General features: G+C 55.9%; 3 protein-coding genes across 7 annotated transcripts; all 3 read left to right on the top strand.

The window, feature by feature from the left end:
* Positions 1–398: 398 nt before the first annotated feature.
* Positions 399–4690, top strand: ZMYND10 (zinc finger, MYND-type containing 10). The gene is made up of 12 exons (XM_012642065.1): positions 399–657; positions 908–1016; positions 1933–2049; positions 2176–2229; positions 2350–2487; positions 2589–2677; positions 2776–2876; positions 3235–3407; positions 3654–3779; positions 3862–3983; positions 4094–4219; positions 4310–4690. The coding sequence occupies exons 1-12, from the start codon at positions 425–427 to the stop codon at positions 4383–4385; spliced, it is 1464 nt and encodes a 487-aa protein (XP_012497519.1). The 5' UTR covers positions 399–424; the 3' UTR covers positions 4386–4690.
* A 190-nt stretch (positions 4691–4880) lies between these two features.
* On the top strand, positions 4881–13611 carry RASSF1 (Ras association (RalGDS/AF-6) domain family member 1). Of its 4 annotated transcripts, XM_012638646.1 has the most exons (6): positions 4881–5252; positions 7317–7423; positions 11161–11265; positions 11477–11774; positions 11891–12006; positions 12669–13611. In XM_012638646.1, exons 1-6 carry the CDS (start codon positions 5003–5005, stop codon positions 12813–12815), a joined length of 1023 nt encoding a protein of 340 aa, XP_012494100.1. In that variant the 5' UTR covers positions 4881–5002; the 3' UTR covers positions 12816–13611. The 4 variants fall into 4 exon arrangements, with proteins under 4 accessions (XP_012494100.1, XP_012494108.1, XP_012494123.1 ...); XM_012638654.1 differs by lacking the exons at positions 4881–5252; positions 7317–7423 and adding an exon at positions 7711–8115; XM_012638669.1 differs by lacking the exons at positions 4881–5252; positions 7317–7423 and adding an exon at positions 8132–8419.
* A 1163-nt stretch (positions 13612–14774) lies between these two features.
* TUSC2 (tumor suppressor candidate 2) lies at positions 14775–17734 on the top strand. Of its 2 annotated transcripts, none has more exons than XM_012638100.1 (3): positions 14775–15060; positions 16192–16312; positions 16483–17734. In XM_012638100.1, the coding sequence occupies exons 1-3, from the start codon at positions 14915–14917 to the stop codon at positions 16546–16548; spliced, it is 333 nt and encodes a 110-aa protein (XP_012493554.1). In that variant the 5' UTR covers positions 14775–14914; the 3' UTR covers positions 16549–17734. The 2 variants fall into 2 exon arrangements, with proteins under 2 accessions (XP_012493554.1, XP_012493545.1); XM_012638091.1 differs by having other exon boundaries at positions 14780–15060; positions 16465–17734.
* Positions 17735–19581: the final 1847 nt, after the last annotated feature.

The following is a 19581-nucleotide window of genomic DNA, read 5'->3' as shown; positions in this document are numbered from 1 at the left end:
TAGGTCCAGTGAAAGGCCGCTGCAGTTACACCCAGGAGAGGTAATGCAGTCTGGATTCAGATGGAGAGAAGTTGTGGGCTCTGGGCAGTATTTCAGGAGTAGAGCCAACTAATGGAAATATGGGAACCAGGAAGCCATGAGGAGGAGCATCGAGTGGGCCAAGATGCAGGAGGAGCTAGTGGGGGGGTCAGGGTTACTTGACTTGACGTCCGAGAAGTCTAGGCCAGGGGGGTCCAGAGCTCAGGAGAGGCTCGGGGGCAGCAGCCCGTTGTGAAGGACAGAGGTCTGGTAATCCAACAAGGTTGCTATTGGCAGCCAGGCAGGTGAAGCGGGCGGGGAACCAGTCCCGACCCTGGCCAAGCCGCCGGCGGGGGCGGGGACGGGGCCCGGGCTGCACTGCGCAGGCGCAAGCTAACCCGTTTCTATGGCGACAAGGACCCACGCGCCCCAACCGCTCCACAACTGTCCTGTCCCAGACTTCGGCCCCGCAGGAGTCCGACGTCCCCGAGTGTGTCGGCACCCCGTCCTGGCTGCTGTCCGAAGTCGGCTGCACCCCAGCCCCAACATGGGCGACCTGGAGCTGCTACTGCCCGGGGAAGCTGACGTGCTGGTGCGGCGTCTGCGCAGCTTCCAGCTACGCGAGATGGGCTCCGAAGGGTGAGGCACCTGGGTCAGATGTAGTCACGGGGTCATTGTCCTTGAGTGGGGGAGCTTGGGCCTGACACTGGGGGAGGGTTACCCAGTGTGGAGGAGCCCCCAGGTGGGGAGGCAAAGCTCTCCGAGATAGGAGTATGTATATATGTGTCTCCCCGGCCCTCAGGATAACGTTAGGCTTCAATAGGATTCAGCCCCCATCCTCCTAATTCCCACATGTGCACCAAATGCACATACACACCCTCTGGGGCAGGTGGAACCAGCAGCATGAGAACCTGGAGAAGCTGAACATGCAAGCCATCCTTGATGCCACGGTCAGCCAGGGCGAGCCCATTCAGGAGCTGCTGGTCACCCATGGGAAGGTACTTCGAGGTCACATGCAGGGTTCCTGCTTTCCTCCCCACACCCTCTCTACCCCTCAGGATCACCCTAGGTGTGTGCTCTTCCCTCTGGCCTGGTACACCTGTCCTCCCTGAAGGGGAAAGAAGATTGTATTACACATTTCATTTTGTACTCCTATTGGACAGGACCCTGGTACACCAGGCCTGGTGCAGGGCATGGGTCGATTAGGGTCATGGATCCTAGAACAGCCTAACCTTTGTGGGAAAGCCCAAGTGCTAAAGGCATCCCTGAATTGACTGTAAGGCCAGAGGGAGCCCCAACTGAAGTGGGAGTGGGACTTTGGCACAGAAAGAGGCAGCCTTGCCAACATGAGAGGGGGAGTTAGAAACCAGGGAGATACCTGGCTGCAGCATGGGCCAGGGAGCGGCACCAGTAAAAGATCTGAGATATCACTTGACAAAAGGCTTGCCCCGCAAGAAAAAGGGGGAGCTCACCACCAGGGGGTAAGGTAGGAATACGGCACTGTGAAGAGCCCTGAGTAAGGGTGAGGCCAAGGCACATGAGAGTCTTGGAGGGTGGGACAGGGACAAGAGGGAGGGAATTAGCAGGAGGATGGGCCTGAAAGGGATGCCTGGATGAGGGAGGGGAGGGGAGGGGAGATAAGGGTGCTTGTACAGGGAGGGCAAGGCAGTCTGGGGACAGGATGCAGGCTAGTCACAGGAAGCATGGGGTATGTCCCCACAGGGATGTTGGGGGCAGCTGGAAATGAAGGTCCAAGGTGCAAGAGAGAAGTCAGGAAGGGTACTTTGGGGTCTGGAGAGTCTAGGGACCCAAGGGGAATTTGAGGAGAGCTGAGCTGGGCTGATCCAGGGATGGGAGGGTTGCCAGGATAAGACAGGCCCAACTCATCCCTGTCTTGTCCCCCACCCTTCAAAGATTCCAACGCTAGTGGAAGAGCTGATCGCAGTGGAGATGTGGAAGCAGAAGGTGTTCCCCGTGCTGTGCAGGCTGGAGGACTTCAAGCCCCAGAACACTTTCCCCATATACATGGTGGTGAGCTGGGCCCTCAGTTCAGACCTCCTCCCACCCCTTCAGAGGGCCCTGGACTGGGGAGGATAGCTAGTGGCCCCTATCCCCACTTCAGCAGCCCCAGGGCCTGTCCTCCTCTTTGTCTGACAGGTACACCATGAAGCGTCCATCATCAACCTCTTGGAGACGGTGTTCTTCCACAAGGTGAGATGCTATCCCTGCCCATGGGCTACTGCTCCAGGCCATAGCCTGGCAGAAAGGGAGGTTGTGTCTATGTGAGGAGGGCATCAGATACAGAAAGTTTTCCCTCCCTTTACCCACCAGGAGGTATGTGAGTCAGCAGAGGACACCGTCTTAGACCTTGTGGACTACTGTCACCGCAAACTGACTCTGCTGGTGGCCCAGACTGGCCGTGGTAGCCTCTCTGAGAAGGAGGGGTCCCAGGACAGCACCCCTATGCAGGTGGGTTGAGGTTCCCTGGGGTTGGCAAGGACTAGATCCAGGTTCTCCAAGGCCTGTGCAGGCCAGGGGTGGCCCAGATTGAACAATGTGTGGCCTCTTAGGAGCTGCAGAAGCAGGCAGAGCTGATGGAATTTGAGATTGCACTGAAGGCCCTCTCGGTACTGCGCTACATCACAGACTGTGTGGACAGGTGGGCACCCTACTGGGCCTTGGGCCTATGGTGGAGGGCTGGAAGACTGGCCTGTAGCCTGCCTCTGCTCACCTCCCTTCTGGCACCCCGGCCTGTAGCCTTTCCCTGAGCACTTTGAGCCGCATGCTCAGCACCCACAACCTGCCCTGTCTTCTGGTGGAACTGCTGGAGCACAGTCCCTGGAGCCGGAGGGAAGGAGGTAAGGTCTTCCCCTATGCAACTAAGCCCCAGCCCACTGCTTCTAGGACATTCTTCGGGATTGATGGGGGTGGGCAGCTTGCACACAGGCAGACAAACCCTTTCCCCCAGCCCTCAGAGGGTACCAGGATGCCTCACCCAAGGTGGGCCTATGCCTGGCCTCTGTAGCAGGTAAAGTCCATGTGTCCACTACTGAGGACTCACCCTGCTCTGGGGTCAGTACCATTGTAGCCTGGGCAAGTCGTGTAGCCCAAGTTCTCCCACCATGCCCAAGCAGTGGTCAGTCCCCCAACCCACATAGCTGGGTCACTCAAAGAAAATGCAATGCCTGCACCCAGTGTGCTGCTTCCTCTCCCTAGGCAAGCTGCAGCAATTTGAGGGTGGCCGTTGGCAGACAGTGGCCCCCTCAGAGCAGCAAAAGCTGAGCAAGTTGGACGGGCAAGTGTGGATTGCCCTATACAACCTACTGCTAAGCCCTCAGGCCCGGGCCCGCTACTGCCTCACAAGCTTTGCCAAGGGACAGCTGCTCAAGGTGGGGAGCTACCCCCACACCAGTCCCTACAGCCCCAGCGCTGCTGTACCCCATCCTACCCCCACTGCATCCCTGCTATTTATCTTTGATCACCCACCTCAACCTCAGTCCTCGGGTCTCAGGTAATGCAGCAGCGAGTGGGACATGGGCCCCCCAGACACCCTCAGTCCAGCCCAGGCTCTCCCTTTTCCTTGGCCCTCTGGCCAGCACCTGATTCAAACTGACGCCCACTGGACATCCTTGCAGCTTCGGGCCTTCCTCACAGACACATTACTCGACCAGCTGCCCAATCTGGCAGACCTGCAGGGTTTCTTGGCCCACCTGGCCCTAGCTGAAACCCAGCCCCCTAAGAAGGACCTGGTGTTGGAACAGGTAGGCACTGGAAGCTTAGTTGCTCAGGACCACTGTCCACTTTGCCAGCTCCTTCCTGCCACTCTCCACTTCTCTCCCCTAGATCCCAGAAATCTGGGAGCGGCTGGAGCAAGAGAACAGAGGCAAGTGGCAGGCTATTGCCAAGCATCAGCTTCGGCATGTGTTCAGCCCCTCAGAGCAGGACCTGCGGCTGCAGGCACGAAGGTAAGACCTGCTGAACTGCCAGAAGGGGTGGATGGGATGCAGGAGGTATGGAGGTGGGCAGGGTGCCCCCACCTGCCAGGCTCATTCAGGCCCTCCTGACCCTCCTCCAGGTGGGCTGAGACCTACAGGCTGGATGTGCTAGAGGCAGTGGCTCCAGAGCGGCCCCGCTGTGCCCACTGTAGTGCAGAGGCCTCCAAGCGCTGCTCTCGATGCCAGAATGAGTGGTATTGCTGCAGGTGAGCGTACCCTAGGACCTTGCACCCCTAAGCCCCACTCCCAGATTCCCCCACATACACTGCTATCCTCACAAGCCCCCCTGCCTGCAGAGATTGCCAAGTTAAGCACTGGGAGAAGCATGGAAAGACTTGTGTCCTGGCAGCCCAGGGAGACAGAGTGAAATGAGAGCTGCAGTTGCTGAGAACCTACCACCCCTGCAAGGGAACCCACCCAGAATGCACCCCTGAACCCCAGGATTTCAGTCCAGGCTCTGCCAGTGCCTCAGACTCCCCTGGTGGTGAGCAAAGCGGGAGGGTAGAGCTGCTGACCCATCCCCCCCTCCCCTCCCCTCCCCAAGCGAAGGCTTTCGACTTCCTGCCCCACCCAGTGGGTAGGCGGAGGATGCTGCCACAGCAAACAGGCGCAGAAGGGCAAGGGCCGGATGCGGGGACCCTCTTCCTCTAGCACAGTAAAGCTGGCCTTCAGAAACACGCACGTCTCTATATGGCGCTTTGCGGTCACTGGTCACCGTCGCCTCTGTCGTCGGGGATCGGGGAGGGCATGAAGGAGGTGGGGAAAAGCAGGGCAGGGGCTCTGCCACAATGCCCCCAACCCCTGCCCGGCTCTGCCTTCGAGCCCACACAGTCCTCGCACCCAGGTTTCCATTGCGTCGCTCTCAGCTCCTTCCCGCCGGCCCTGCCTGGACCCTGGGGGCGGCGCTGAAGTCGGGCCCGCCCTGCAGCCCCGCCCGCCTCGCGCTTGCTAGTGCCCAGAGCCAGCCGAAGCCCCGGCCCAACAGGGCCATGTCGGCGGAGCCTGAGCTCATTGAGCTGCGGGAGCTAGCACCCACTGGGCGCGCCAGCCCGGGCCGCACCCGGCTGGAGCGTGCCAACGCGCTGCGCATCGCGCCGGGCACCGCGCGCAATCCCGCACGGCAGCTGGTCCCCGGTCGCGGCCACCGCTTCCAGCCCGCGGGGCCTGCCACGCACACGTGGTGCGACCTGTGCGGCGACTTCATCTGGGGCGTCGTGCGCAAGGGCCTGCAGTGCGCGCGTGAGTAGCAGCCCCGCGCCGCGAGAGTGGAACAGGCGGCCAAGGGGCAGCGCTGTTTCTGCGGGTCAAGTCGTGGCGGGGGGGGGTTGGCTGAGAGAGTTCCTGAGAACTAGGTGCGTTACTTTTGCCCCATCTCGGAAGAGTGCAGGAAGATGCTTTATCCTTTGCCGTGCTCTATCCGAGGCTGGGGCGCAGCTGGGCAGAGGTGGTTGCCTGTGTTTTAACAGGGTGCTGATTTCAAGCTTCTTTAAAGTGCCTTGGCCCTTCTTGAGAAAGGCTTTGTGCCTACTGTCCTTTGTGCCCATATACCCAAGCCTGCCTCTTCCCAAAGACTCATTCCACTGTATCCCCCCCTCCAGAATCCCTGGGGTGAAGGGAAGTTACCCACCTATGGCAGGGGGCCTGGAAAAAGTTAGAACTTTGGGTGACCCTCTGCAAGCAGAAATTTTGTTGAGTCTTTATTTAGCAAACACCTATTTCGGGCCCAGTAAACCAGGTGCTAAAACATGGAACACAGCCATGTGGTCCTTCTGCCCACCCTGGGAATCACCAGCAAGCAGAGATTGCTCTTCCACTGGCTATACACCAGCCAGAATCGCCTGGGGCGCTTCTACAACCCTCCAACCCCCTTATGCCTAGATCCTACCTCAGACCTGTTGAATCAATTGCTGGGAGTGGACCCTAGGCACCAGTAATGTTTTTAAAACTCCCCAAATTATTCTAATGTGCAGTCTGGGTTGAGAATCACTGCTCTGGCCCATTTAGGAACTTAGAGAAGGTATATCCCAGGCCTGTGTATGAATGGAGATCCTCTCCACAGGAGTAAGTCACAGGAGTAAATTCAGCTGAGGGGAGAATAGGAGTTGTGACAGAACATGAAGAATGAGCAAGGGCTAAGATATTGCAGTGTTCCCAAGGAGAAATAAAGTAGCCATGGAGATGAGGAACAGGACAACCTGGGTGTGTATCAGAGATAGAGACAGGAGGAATGAAGGATGAGTTTGGGTTTTTGTCTCAAACATCTAGGGGAATAATGGCAATTTTTGCAGCAATAAGGAACTTTGGCAAGGATAGGAGTAAGGTGGAAAAGTGAGTTAAATTTTGGCCTTGTTCGCTTGAAATGTCTTAGACATTCAAGTGAAGTTACTGGCACATAGGATTTGATCTGGGAAGTCGGTGCTTGAGCCATGCATCTGGTGCAGGTGAGCATGGACAGAGCAGGGCAGTGATCAGGACTGAGCCCCAGGCATCACCATTAGATCTGGAAGTTGAGGCAAAACCAGCAAAGGAGCTGAGCAGGAACTGCAGGGGCGTGGGAGGAAAACTAAGAGATCATGTCCCCTGAGAGCCAAGGGGAGTAAGTATCAAACGATGCTGAGGAGGTGAGAGTGAAGAATGGAACACTAGATACCATTCAACAGTACACAAGATTTCCGAGGACCCTTACCAGGGCAGTTTCCTGGAGGGAGGGACAAGCCTGTCTGCAGTGGGTAGAGGAGAGAGTGAAGGCAAAGAAGAGTGTATATAGACTAGTGTTTTGTTCCGAGGGGAGCAGAGAGAGATGCCAATTAGAGGGGGACATGGATTAAGAGTTTTTGGTTTCTCCTTCAAGTAAAATGAGTTCAGGGAGAAGTTGACAATATGGAAGGAGGAAGCTCTGCGCGAGGCGCTAAAGATCCAACTGCTGGCCAGGCCCGGTGGCTCAGGTCTGTAATCTTAGCACTTTGGGAGGCCAAGGCAGGAGGATCGCTTGAGCACAGGAGTTTGAGGTTGCAGTGAGCCATGATGACGCCACTGTACTCTATCCCTGTCAATAGAGTGAGACCCTGTTTTAAAAAAAAAAAAAAACCAACTGTTGAGCAGGCCTACATCCCTAATTGCCTGAGGCCTTCCAGCCAGTTTCCAGACGCCCAGGGACCAACACTAGAGCCATAACTCGGCCAGAGATAGGCCGATCATGCAGAGCCAGGCGGGCAACGGCCCTCAATCCCGCGCTTCCCTTCAATCCCCGGGACGCTTCCCCGAGCTGGGGCCCCTCCGCCTCACGACCCGGCCTCTCTACAGACTGCAAGTTCACCTGCCACTACCGTTGCCGTGCGCTCGTCTGCCTGGACTGCTGCGGGCCCCGGGACCTGGGCTGGGAACCCGCCCTGGAGCGGGACACGAACGTGGTGAGCAAGAGGGCGGGGGCTGACGGGCGGGGCGAGGACGGGCAACGAGCGTTTTAGGAGCTGATTTCCCGGCAGCAGAGAGTAGCTAATTCTGCGCGTGGGCTCGCAAAGGTACCCGGTGACCTGGCAGCGCGAAGACCCCACAGTCCCCAAGGGTACCCCTGCGGGAGTTTGCCTCGGCTGCGCGCACGCGCACTTTCCGAACCATCCTACTTCCGGTCCTACGGCTATGTTGACGCACTTGCGCATGCGCTCCGACACATTCCGGATGGGAGGTGGGGCCTGCCTGTCGGAGCTAAGTCTAGCTGCCTGGGCGATGAAGTCATTCCTGGATGAGAAGCGGGTGTGTCCCCGCCCCTCGACGTTCCTCCTCCAATGAGACAAGAGCTAGATCCTGGCTGTCTTCGTTTCAGTCCTAACGGTTGCGGCGCGGCGCAGGCTCCAGCGCACGCGCATACTGACACACGCGTACACACGCGCGCGCGCCCGGGGCGGTGGTTGGAGGTTACCGACGCACCGGACGGGGGCACCGGGCGGGCGCTGCGATGGGTGAGGCGGAGACGCCTTCTTTCGAGATGACCTGGAGCAGCACAACAAGCAGTGGCTACTGTAGCCAAGAGGACTCGGACTCGGAGCTCGAGCAGTACTTCACGGCGCGTACCTCGCTGGCGCGCAGGCCGCGCCGGGACCAGGTGGGAGCCAGGGGTTGCCGGAGGTGGGCAGGGGGCGATCGCAGGACCCCGCCCCTCCCCGGCAAGTTGCGGTGTCGAGAGTAGGTGAACACCACCACCCTGCGGTCAACGTGGCTCCCTGCCGGTCCCGGCAGGGGGCTGGACTGCGGAAGCGTGTGTAAAACCCCTATTCCAGCGCCTCGGTACTGAATCCCGAAATCTCCTTGCTCTCCCTGTTACAGACCGACCGGTTGAACCAGGGGAAGCAGCTTTGTACCTTGTGGTAGACTTGAGACAGGAATTATCCTCCTATGACTAAAGCCAAGTGAGCAGTCTGGACTAGCACCTCGATTTCCGCGTTGGGACGCTCCCACTCCCTCCCTCGGAAAACTCGAGGAGGAAGTGGAGGGGAAGTAGTTCTTGCCAGGAATTGCAAGTATGTTTAGGACAGAGAGGCTATATGCACTGTATATGCACTCTTGGATGGATCCAGCTAAGTCCCCACCTCTTGCCAGTCGTGGCCTTGTCGCTAGCTGCTGGGATGTGGAGGATTTTAATCCCTCTAGGGTGGACCTGGAGAAAGGGGATTTGAAAATGGATAGGAAGGAAGCTTTGTTTGGGGTCGTAAGCATTCAGGAGCACTTTACCCACAGGACAGGAGGGGAAGGCTAGATTGTAAAATGTAAAATGCACTGCGAAGGGTGGAAAGAAATCGGGGTTACTAATCCAGTACTATAAAGTGTGGTGCCAGGTCATCAGGAAAGAGGGATAGGAACTGTGAAGATCAGAATACCTGGCAGCAAGGGGGCAGAATTCCTTATTTGAGCCAAGAAAATGGAGTTGGGGATGATGCTTTACATGAAATTTTACAAAATTTTTTACAAAAGGGGTGGCACTTAGCACCCCATTATCTCAACCCAAAGCGTGGGTGCAAGGTTAGAGTGTGGACCCCTGGGATTATCTCCCTACGACTCAGGCCTGAGCCATTGTTTTTCCATTGTAGAAAGGTGAGGAAACCACAAGATAACTAACCAATTGAAAAGGAGGCTGAGAAGTCCCAAGTCGTATATAAAATTAAACCACTGGCAGTGATAGAGTGGAGCGTGGGTCCCTATGGTGCAGGAGAAGGGAAATTCCATGGTCTTGCTGTGCATCCTTCTGGGACAGCTGTTGGAATCCTCTTCTTGTAGGCAGCTTTGGAAACAGAAAAAGTAACTCCTTCCTCCTCTAGAATCCTGACAGGATAGCTCAGCGCCTCCAGTCCAAGTCCCTTGGTTTATGAGTGAAGATGCTAAGGGAGGTTCACCCAGAGAAAGGAAGGGGCTAGAACTAAGGTCACTGCATCTGAGTCCAGGGCTCCTGGATAATCCAGGAAGGGAAGAGGAACAAGTTTTCTCATTCCCAGGTAGGAGCTGAAAGCCAACCCGAGGAATAAGTTAGCGCCATCTGTATGCCCTCCTGTTCTATAAACAGAATGCTCTTCTTTCTTGATCTGGCACTAGACTCTGCCAAGCATTCTTCCTGTCCCTAGCACCCCTCCCATCTGGGTACTTCCTCCCATTGGGGCACTCCTTCCTGTCCCAAACCCTTTCCTTGAGCCTAAACAAACAACATCTGCCCTTTATTCCCAGCCTCCAGCCCTCATTTTGCTCCCAGGTCCCTCATTTTCCAGGGCCCACACCATTTGTTCTTACTGGCCTAAACAGCATTGTCCCCAACAAGGTTTTACTCCTCAGTGCTCTTCTCCATCCAGGAGACCTTTGAAAACTTGGAGAAGCAAATGAACTTTAGTTCCCACCCTCCCCCCAGTACCTTTTTCCTATAAGGCTCTGGCCTCAGTTCTCAGCCCCATGTACTTGCTGGCTGCTGAATAGCAGCAATTCTGGGTGAGGAGAATACTGCTGAAAGCCTGTGGGCTCCACCCTGCTCTCTCATCTGTCTTCCCCATTCATCCCCATCAGATGGTTTAAGCAGCTTAGAGGGCTCCAAAGCAGCAGTGGGGGAGAACTCTGGCTGTCCTGGGCTCAGAGCTGAGCACAGGATCATTCTACAGGAAACCTTCTTGTGGGAATTCCCCCTGGACAAGGCATTGGTTAGTGGTGATCTCAGCTGTGTCTGAGACACCCCCATTCCAACTAGGGCCTATCTGATGTCAACAGGAAGTAAGGTTGATACAGTGGGGCCAAGGGAGTTTGGGAGAAGAAAGTTCAAGAGCCTGGCTGTCCTGGCCCACACTCCACACTTCTGGCAGGAATCCAGTCCCTGAAGGAGGTGGGGACTGAGTCATAGAGGTAAAATCTTTGGGTTTACTCTCTAGACAGTAGGGGGAGGCGCAGAAGCCCACCTGCTTGGCACTCGTGAGACAAGCTCTAACAGGAAGCTGTCTGTGCACCTTTGGCAAATTGGAGCCTGGCCTGACTCTGCCCTTTGTGCAGCTTGGGTCAAGGTTAAACGTCATGTTACAGTGATCCTGAAACACGGAAGGCTGGCCCCAAGGACTCCACCAAAGGGTGTTGACATTGTAGAGGTTACCCTTCCACTCTTGCCCATTGGTAGCTGAACTACTGATGTGTACCAGTCCCTACGCCTCCCACCTTGTAGTGGGTCATGGCCCTGTGCTGACACACAGTGGAAAAATAGGCTGTCTTCTCTAGGACAAACCCTAATACCAGCCCAACTAGGGTCCGGGGATCAGGCTGTGTGGTCGAAATACGGTTTTACTTTAAACAAGAGTCTCTCCTCAGAGTCCGTCATCTTTTCCTGGCCTGTGGCCATTTGCCTTCAGTTGCCCCTGGTCTGCAGTATCCTTAGGGCTACATCCAGTGCTGAGGTGGCCCTAGACAGGCAGCAGAGAAAAGCCAAATGATTCTGACTTTGCCATCTCTATCCATAGTGTGCAGAATCAGGAGCAGTGACTGGTTCAGGGCATGCACCTGCTGGGCAGCTATATACATCAGTCACAGGGGGCCAAAGACAGTTGGTTTCCAAAAGCTGCCCTGGAGGCCATTTTTCAGAGAAGCCTGGGGTTCCTTAAGGGCCCTGTGTCCATGATGGCCCATCTTTCAGGACGAGCCTGTGGAGTGGGAGACACCTGACCTTTCCCAGGCTGAGACTGAGCAGAAGATCAAGGAGTACAATGGCCAGATCAACAGCAACCTCTTCATGAGCCTGGTGAGTTGACTGCTCAGGAAGGGGCTGTGGGGGAGAAGCAGGATCCCAGGTCTGTGCCTGATGCTCAGAGGGTCACAGGTAAGGTATTCTTGGGTGGCCCCAAGCAGCAATTTATGCATACCCAACCAGCTCCAAGTGCACCAGTGGTAACCTAGTCTGTTTCATCTCGCCTGGAACCTACTCTCATGGTTTGGTTTCTCTTTCTCTTTAGAACAAAGATGGCTCCTACACAGGCTTCATCAAGGTTCAGCTGAAGCTGGTACGGCCTGTCTCGGTGCCCTCCAGCAAGAAGCCACCCTCCTTGCAGGATGCCCGGCGGGGCCCAGGGCGGGGCACAACTGCAAGGCGCCGCACCTCCTTCTACCTGCCCAAGGATGCTGTCAAGCACCTGCATGTGCTGTCACGAACACGGGCACGTGAGGTCATCGAGGCCCTGCTGCGCAAGTTCTTGGTGGTAGATGACCCCCGCAAGTTTGCACTCTTTGAGCGGGCTGAGCGTCATGGCCAAGGTTGGCTTCCCACCCCACCCCTGTGTGAGGGTATATATGTATGCCTCTGTGCATGCAGAGGCTGATGAGGTGGCTGGGCCTGTCTCTAATCATACATCCCCCCATCCGGCCCTTAGTGTACTTACGGAAACTGTCAGATGACGAGCAGCCCCTGCGCCTGCGGCTCCTTGCAGGGCCCAGTGAGAAGGCCCTGAGCTTCGTCCTGAAGGAAAATGACTCTGGGGAGGTGAACGTGAGTACACAGTCCTCCTTAGTTTCTCAATTGTCACTGGACAGGGCTGATGGACTGTAGCTACAGTGAGGCTTGGAGAAGGAACTGGGCTGGAGGATTAGCCCTGCAAAGCTCCACCCACAGTGTATAGGCTTTGTAACTAAAGTGAAGGCTTCCAGGCCAAAGCCTGGGCCCTGTCCCCAGAACCAGGAAGTCTTGGTGCTTTGCTCTTTTCTGATATGGAAAAATCCTCTGGAGATTCGGGAGTGTATCTGATGGCCTGGTGACCCCAGACCAGATCAAAGCCATAGGTGGGCCCATGACAGCATGGAGGCCCTCCTTTAGGCATTAAGATTTTTTACCTGGAAGCTTTCTGGCTCCAACATATTAGGCTTGTGCAATTGGATTAGACGCAGAATGTGGGCATAGCCTGTCCACAGGAGTTGGGGAACATCTAATTTGGTTGTCTCTCAGTGAGGTGACTATTTTGTAGGGCCTATCTTCTATACAGGCTACTGTCGGATCCTAGCACAAACTACTCAAGCAAGAGCCTGATAGCAGAAAGTCCAGTGGAAGCATGTGTGACTATGACGTGCTGGTCTTCTCTGGTCTGAGGGAGGGTCTGTTGGCTTGGCCATCCCTGATGCATCATGTGTATTCATTCCCCCATGCCCCCTTTGCAGTGGGACGCCTTCAGCATGCCTGAATTACACAACTTCCTGCGTATCCTGCAGCGGGAGGAGGAGGAGCACCTCCGCCAGATCCTGCAAAAGTACTCCTATTGCCGCCAGAAGATCCAGGAGGCTCTGCATGCATGTCCCCTGGGGTGACCTCTTGTACCCCTAGGGGGAAGGAGGAGAGTAGGCATTGCCAAAAGCGTGCCGTGTGAGTGTGACAGGGCCCGTGGGGCCTGAGGAATGAGTGTGCGTGGAGGTCCTCCTCTGCTGGGGAACAAACCCAGAGAACAGTGAAGGAGCTGGGCCCGTGTGTCCACCAGTGGGTGTAGCAGAACATGGCTCTGCCCCCCTCTGCCCCTCATGTACTGGGTCATGGTGGGCTGGGGCTTCCCTGGGAAGCTGCTGCAGGCTTGCAGCAGGGGTGGAGCAGACAGAAGTCTCCTTAATTTATGTTCTCAGATATGAGAATCTTGGAGACCCTACAAACAGAAGTGTAGTGTTTGCGGAGTGAGGGCCCACATCTATGGGGAAAGAAAGGTATGTTTTGGGTCTGGGGTGGGGTTTCAGGGTAACCTTGTCACAGCCAAGGGTGGGTGCTCAGAATAAGGCAGGCATCAAGGAAGAGTCTTGGTTTCCCTTTACAGTGCCCTCTGACTCCTCATGCTCCCTGAGGTCAGTGAGTGCTGGCTTACAGTGCAGCAACAGTGCCTCAATGCCTCCTGCAAGGAGGATGTCCCTGGGCCAGGGTCTGTGTGAGTGTGGGTACTGGTCCAGGTCAGTCAAAGCCAGGGTCCCTCCCTTGGATATTTTTCATGACGTGTGCGAATGTACGTAATGTTTTGTGGCCTTAGCCGAATGCCTCCTGTGGGGAAAAGGGTAGGGGTGCAGTCATCATCAGGGCCTGGGGCCTGAGAAAATTGGCTGAATAAAGATTTAATAATCCTCCTGCTTCTGGACTCTTTTTATTATGGGCCCACAGCTGCAGTTGCCCCTCATGCCAGTGGCTGCCAAGGGTGATGAACAGGCTCACGGGATTCTTTGCAAAGTCACCATGGGACAAATTTGTGAAGATGTAGTATGCGTTATGTACTCAGTCATCACTCAGGTTGTGGTGGGGGCAAGAAGAGCCTGCAGCTAGAGCTTAGGGAAACCATTCCCTCAACACACACACCAAGTTCTGGGAGGAGCCATGGCAGGACCCCTTTGCCAAATACTTAATGAGCTGCTACTGTGGACCAGACACTGCTCATGGCACTGAGGGCATAGCTGTTAACATTTATTGCTTTTATGAAACAGGCATTCTGGTGGGTTTGGAAGGAGCACAGAATTTGAAGTTCTTAAGTCCTGGGTGTCGCTATATGACATTTGGCCAGTTCCTTAATTTTCTTGAAGCTTGGTTTCTTTTTTTTTTTTTTTGATACAGAGTCTCACTGTCTTGCCCGGGCTAGAGTGTCGTAGCTCATCGTAGCTCACAGCAACCTCAAACTCCTGGGCTCAAGTGATCCTCCTGCCTCAGCCTCCCGAGTAGCTGGGACTACAGGCACATGCCACCATGCCCGGCTAATTTCTTTCTATATACTTTTAGCTGTCCGATTAATTTCTTTCTATTTTTGGTAGAGACGGGGTCTCTCTCTTGCTCAGCCAGGTCTCGAACTCCTGAGCTCAAACGATCCGCTCGCCTCGGCCTCCCAGAGTGCTAGGATTACAGGCGCAAGCCACCGCGCCCGGCTGAAACTTGGTTTCTTAACATGAGACAGTGGCAATCGCAAAAACACGGTTGTGAAAAGAAGGCAGCCTGGCCTGGGTCAGGCCTTGAAATGCTGGTTTGGAGACTGGTGGTTGAGCAGGCCCACTAGGCCTTAGCTCTGGGGGTTCAGAACGTCCAAGCCGCCATATACACGGAAGAGACCAGGAGGACACAAGGCCACCGCTTTCTAGGGTGGGAGCTGTCCCAGCATGGGAGAGCGTGGCCTGCTGGTACTTGGGGGGGGGGGGGGGGGGTCTCGCAATGCATGCTGGGATACCCAGCGTCGGGTGGCCATTGGCCCCGATTCAAGGATTGACGAGAGCATCAGCCAATCAGAGGGGATAGCGTGCGGAAGCGGAAGTGAGGTTTCCGTGGAGACAGCCGAGCCTGCGGAAGGCGGCGGCGGCTGCACCTGCGAGCGGAGGCTGGGGTAGGGGATGGTGGTGCCCACTGTGCTGTGAGAGCCCAGAGGCAGCGGGGCCCGCCATGCGCCGGCGGCCGTGACATGGGTGCCAGCGGCTCCAAAGCTCGGGGCCTGTGGCCCTTCGCCTCGGCGGCGGGGGGCGGCAGCCCAGAGGCGGCGGGCGCTGAGCAAGCTTTGGTGCGGCCTCGAGGCCGAGCCGTGCCCCCCTTCGTATTCACGCGCCGCGGGTAAGGGCGTGGGTTCCGCCCCGGGGAAGACTAGCGGGTGGTCAGGCGCCCCGTGCCACGGGGAACTTTTACCGCTGCACCCCCTTACTCCCGAGCCAGCACAACTCCTGTATTTTGGGTCCCCATTGGAGCAAGAGGTAGGGAAAGCCGGGCAGTCGACTTCTGGCTTTCTGGCCACTCTGAAGGTCTCCCTAGGGAACAGTGGGCCTGAGGCTTGTCCCTGAGCAAGGCTTCTGCACGGTAAAGCTAAGATAGGGCCTCCATGACACCTCAGGATCTCTTCCTTTCATCTCTTCTGGCTCAGCCTGCAAATTGAAGGCTCCTAGCCTCTCCTTCTCCCAGTTCTTCCAAGGGGTTAATGACCCTCTGTTTAGGCCGCTTCCCTTCCCGACAGTGGTGGAGTTGGACCTCTGAGGGTAGTGGCTGGGAAAGCAGGGCTGAGTCCCAGCGTTGGGGGTGAGGGTGAGAAAAAGACCCTCATCTAGTTAGTTATATTCTCCAGATCTGGAACGCTGACCTACACCCCTTTTTCCCTCAGGGGCCTAGACAAGAGTACCAGATTAACCTGGCCCTAGTGGGCTTCTGGGGACGGCATTCTTCATGCTGGAGATTTGGCTGTAGATACCAGGAAGACCCAACAGTGGCAATTTGCACCAGCCACTTGGGGGGAATACATCTTGCCTCCCTTTAGGCTCTTTCCCAGCAGAGGCATCTGCTATTTCAGTCTTTGGAACTGGGGCCAGCAGTGTCTTATGGAGTAAGACCAACATACAGCCACCACCCTGTCCACTCTAGAAGTCCTGGGTGAAGGCAAGAGCCTGATATTGAAATGGCTGCTCATGCTGAACAAACCAGTGATGAGAACTGGCCTTGGTTGCCTGGGTAGTGTGCTCTGGTGTGGCCCCTCTCCTTAGGCATCTGACATAGTAGCATTTGCCATTACCCCACTCCCCACTTTCTTTTAGTAGACCTCAAACCCCAGGCAAAGGATTCTCCAGACATATCCTCTCTTCTTCCCACCAAGATTGTTTCTCCCCACTTGGGGTTGGGCACACTTCCCTGTGATCTGTGGCATTTGCCATGACCAGTATGGGGCTCCAGCCCAGCCTGTTCCCTTCTCCCTCTACACAGCTCCATGTTCTATGACGAGGATGGGGATCTGGCTCACGAGTTCTATGAGGAGACAATCATCACCAAGAACGGGCAGAAGCGGGCCAAGCTGAGGCGGGTGCATAAGAATCTGATTCCTCAGGTGAGGGGCTGGGCAGTGGTCACAGAGCCTATATCAAGTATGTGGAGGTAGACCCAGGTGGGATCTGTTGTCATGGTGGGGGATCTTGCGGGAGGAGCTGGGAGGAACAGGAAGGCTTCCTGGAGTAGAGGCCCTGAGCTGATCTTCACTAGCCTCTGTTTCCATGGCAGGGCATCGTGAAGCTGGATCCCCCCCGCATCCACGTGGATTTCCCTGTGATCCTCTATGAGGTGTGAGCCTGGGAGGTGGCAGACACAAGCACCCCCTGCCCCAGCAAGAAACCCCCAGGCTCAAGGTGTGGTTTCCATTGAGGAGCCCAGGCTGGGGCCACAACCCAGAATAAACTCCGTTGGCCCAGAACCTTCAGCTGTGAGCGGGGTCAGTCCCGTGATACTGGTTGGATGTTGGTTTCTATGTGGACAAGAGGTGGTTAGTGGCTAGCAAAGGCTAATGGCAGACTTAGCAGCCCACTCTCCCCAGCCACCCCTGCAAGAAGCATGGCAGGGCATATACCCATCAGGAATGCCTGGTTCCTGGTTCCTTGCCTGGCCTGCTTTCTTCCAAGCTTGCCTGGGGCCCAGCCCTGCTAGAGGCTACAGCACTTTACAAGCAAGGTCTGCCTTCTTGCAGCCCCTGGGCTGTGGGGGCTATACATAAATGGAAACTTCCTTTCCTTCACTTCCCTTTTATCCCCTAGTCAGAGCATTTCAGCCGTTTGCTACCTCGATTCCTCCTGTGTTGGACAGAGGCTGGGGGCAGTGCCAGCCTGATTCTTCCCACTTACTTGCCATTTGTTCCCACTCTCAGGTGGATAGACAGACAGTTGGCTGCCTGTTGACAAGAGTGGAGACTGGTGTGGGAGGCTTCTCCCTCCACCCAGGGCTAGTAGGCTGATCCCCACTACAACTAGTTGATGCCCCCTCCTCCCAGTTGAGAGGGTACAAGCTGGGGTCAGATGGGCTGTGGATGCTTGTGCCTATGGGGAGTTACTCCAACCCACCTATTCTGTCTAATCCCCCATGCCTTGCACCAACACCCCTCCACCAGTTGGGAAGGGACTGGCCACCACCTTGTGGTATGGGACTATACCCTAAGGCTGGTGCCAATAGCTATGAGTAGCCCACCACCCTTTCAGGATCAGTCAGGGGAAGTACTGGATCCCATGGGTAGGGACAGAAAGGAGGGGAAAAACCATAAAAGGAATACTTAAAATGTGAAGGTTTGTAAATAGTCTAGTCCATGATAATGTTTGGGCAGAGTCTGATTACTATATAGAGATGACTTTTTTTTTTTTTTAATTTCTTACTATGTAAGCTCTGTGCTTCTAGAGTGTGGGAAATGGCTTGGGGAAGGTGGTCCCCAGCCTAGGAAGACTGTTGTGTTATTTGTTCAATTTCAATAAAATTATTTGTAGATCCTGCACCTGAGAGTGGCATCTTCTAGGGCTGTGACACCCATTGTCTAGGCTACCACCTGGTCTCAATAGGTAGGCCTGGGCCCAGGACTTTGATGGGTCTTCCATGGCCAGCAAGGCCAAGGGTAAGCCTGAGCCCAGCTTGTAGCCATCCCAACTGTGGCCAGCAGGTGGCTGTGTGTTCACACAGAGGTCACAGCAAGCCCCCTCAGAAGGGGGGGGCGGACACTCACTTGTCTATTATGTTCAGTGTGGTGGGGACCCCTGGAATCAGAAGGTCTTGGGATGCTTCACTAGGGATTGGCCCCACCTACTTGACCTAAGGTGAGAATGTGACCCCAGGTGGTTCTGTAATATCTGTCTTAGCCCCTGCAGTGCCAGTGGACCCCAAGTGAGTTCACGGTCTAAGGCCCATGGACCTCAAAGGCCCAACCGTAATGGATAGCAGCCAGATAGGTGTCACCAGGTCCTTGGCCTACTGCCAGGCTCTGCAGCCCAACTTACCTGCCTCCTCTGAGTCTTGCCTGTGGATACCACAGGAGAGTGAGCTCAGAGCTTCTGTTCCAGCAAACAAGGCTCAGCGTGCCTCCCTCCCCCGACATACTCCCTCTGCTCTCTGCTGCCCCTGCCTTCTCACCCCCATGGTGTCCCCTGTGGACATTCTGCCTGCACTTCTTGGGGCCTGCTATGAGGCAGATTCTCTGCCTTTGGCCATCAGCCCAATTCCTAGTTAGGGAGTGGGGAGTTCAGAGACAGGCTTCTGAGTCTAGAAGTTGGCCTGCCAGTCTTTCCAAGGCTTGAACTTGTTAAGTCCAGAGCAGGATCACCCTGTTCAGCCTGGACTTGAAGTTCTGTGGGGTACCTCCCCATCCCCCCCATGAGATGCCAGGAATAAGGCCCCATCATCTTCCACTGTCCCTCCTACTGGTTATTCAAGGCCCAGGACTCTCCCATACCAGATGGCATCCTATCACACCACCACTGTCCCAGCCTAGGGGAACTCCCTGTGTTGGGCTTGCCCAGCTGACCCCAAAGCTGGAAACAATGGGGGTCAGGGCAGTACTTCCTCACTCCCTCCCGCTGGGTTGTGCTCACTTCCTTCCTGCTGGCTGCCGGAGGAAGTGTCCCTGCCCTGGGACAGTCTGGCCTGGCCTTTGTTTCCCCAGGAGTCCCCACCCTTGGGGCTTCTAAAGCCTCTGGCCCTTGTGAAGCAAGCATAATGGTACAGGGACACTACACCTTCCCCTGCCCTGTCCTGGACTCCTTGGTCCTCAGGGCCAGACTCCAGGGTATGCACCCATCTTCCCCAGTCCACCACACAGCCTTCTGTTAGGAGAGAGGCCCCTAGGCATTGGGGAGGTGGGTCAGTGGGGTTTTGAGGGTAGGCAGATTTGTTCGCACCTCTACAGAGGTCTGCTGGAACTCTGCTACAATCTTCCCCGGGGCCAGTCAAGTTATTAGCACTCCCTCCCACAGGAACACACCCCTTTCCTCACCCATGTTGTAAGGAGCCCCCTACCCTGTGCAGTGGACTCAGTGAAATCCACCCAGGAATGTCCTCCAGCAGGAGAGCATTCTGCAGAACCCTTTCAGCCCCTGTTTCACCTCCCCCCATCCCACAGTCACGCTTATCAACACGTTGTCCTCTCTGTCACATGGGATGCTTCTCTCAGTGGAAAAAAAATTGATTCAGTTCCTGAAAGTCCCCCTAACCCTCCCCCCCAGGGGCTGGTTCCCCTCTTTGGCACCTGCTGTGGGAGACCAACAGCTGAACCCCCCCAAGTAGTTTGACTTTCCAAAGCACTGGCACCTGGGCCCCTCTCAGACCCTACTATTATCCAGGATGGGCCCCAAC

The sequence above is a fragment of the Propithecus coquereli genome, unplaced genomic scaffold (assembly GCF_000956105.1).
Source record: "Propithecus coquereli isolate 6110/MARCELLA unplaced genomic scaffold, Pcoq_1.0 Scaffold1, whole genome shotgun sequence".
Classification (NCBI taxonomy): Eukaryota; Metazoa; Chordata; class Mammalia; order Primates; family Indriidae; genus Propithecus; species Propithecus coquereli.
The sequence above is the reverse complement of the archived record's forward strand: the minus strand, read 5'-3'. Positions and strand labels throughout refer to the sequence as shown.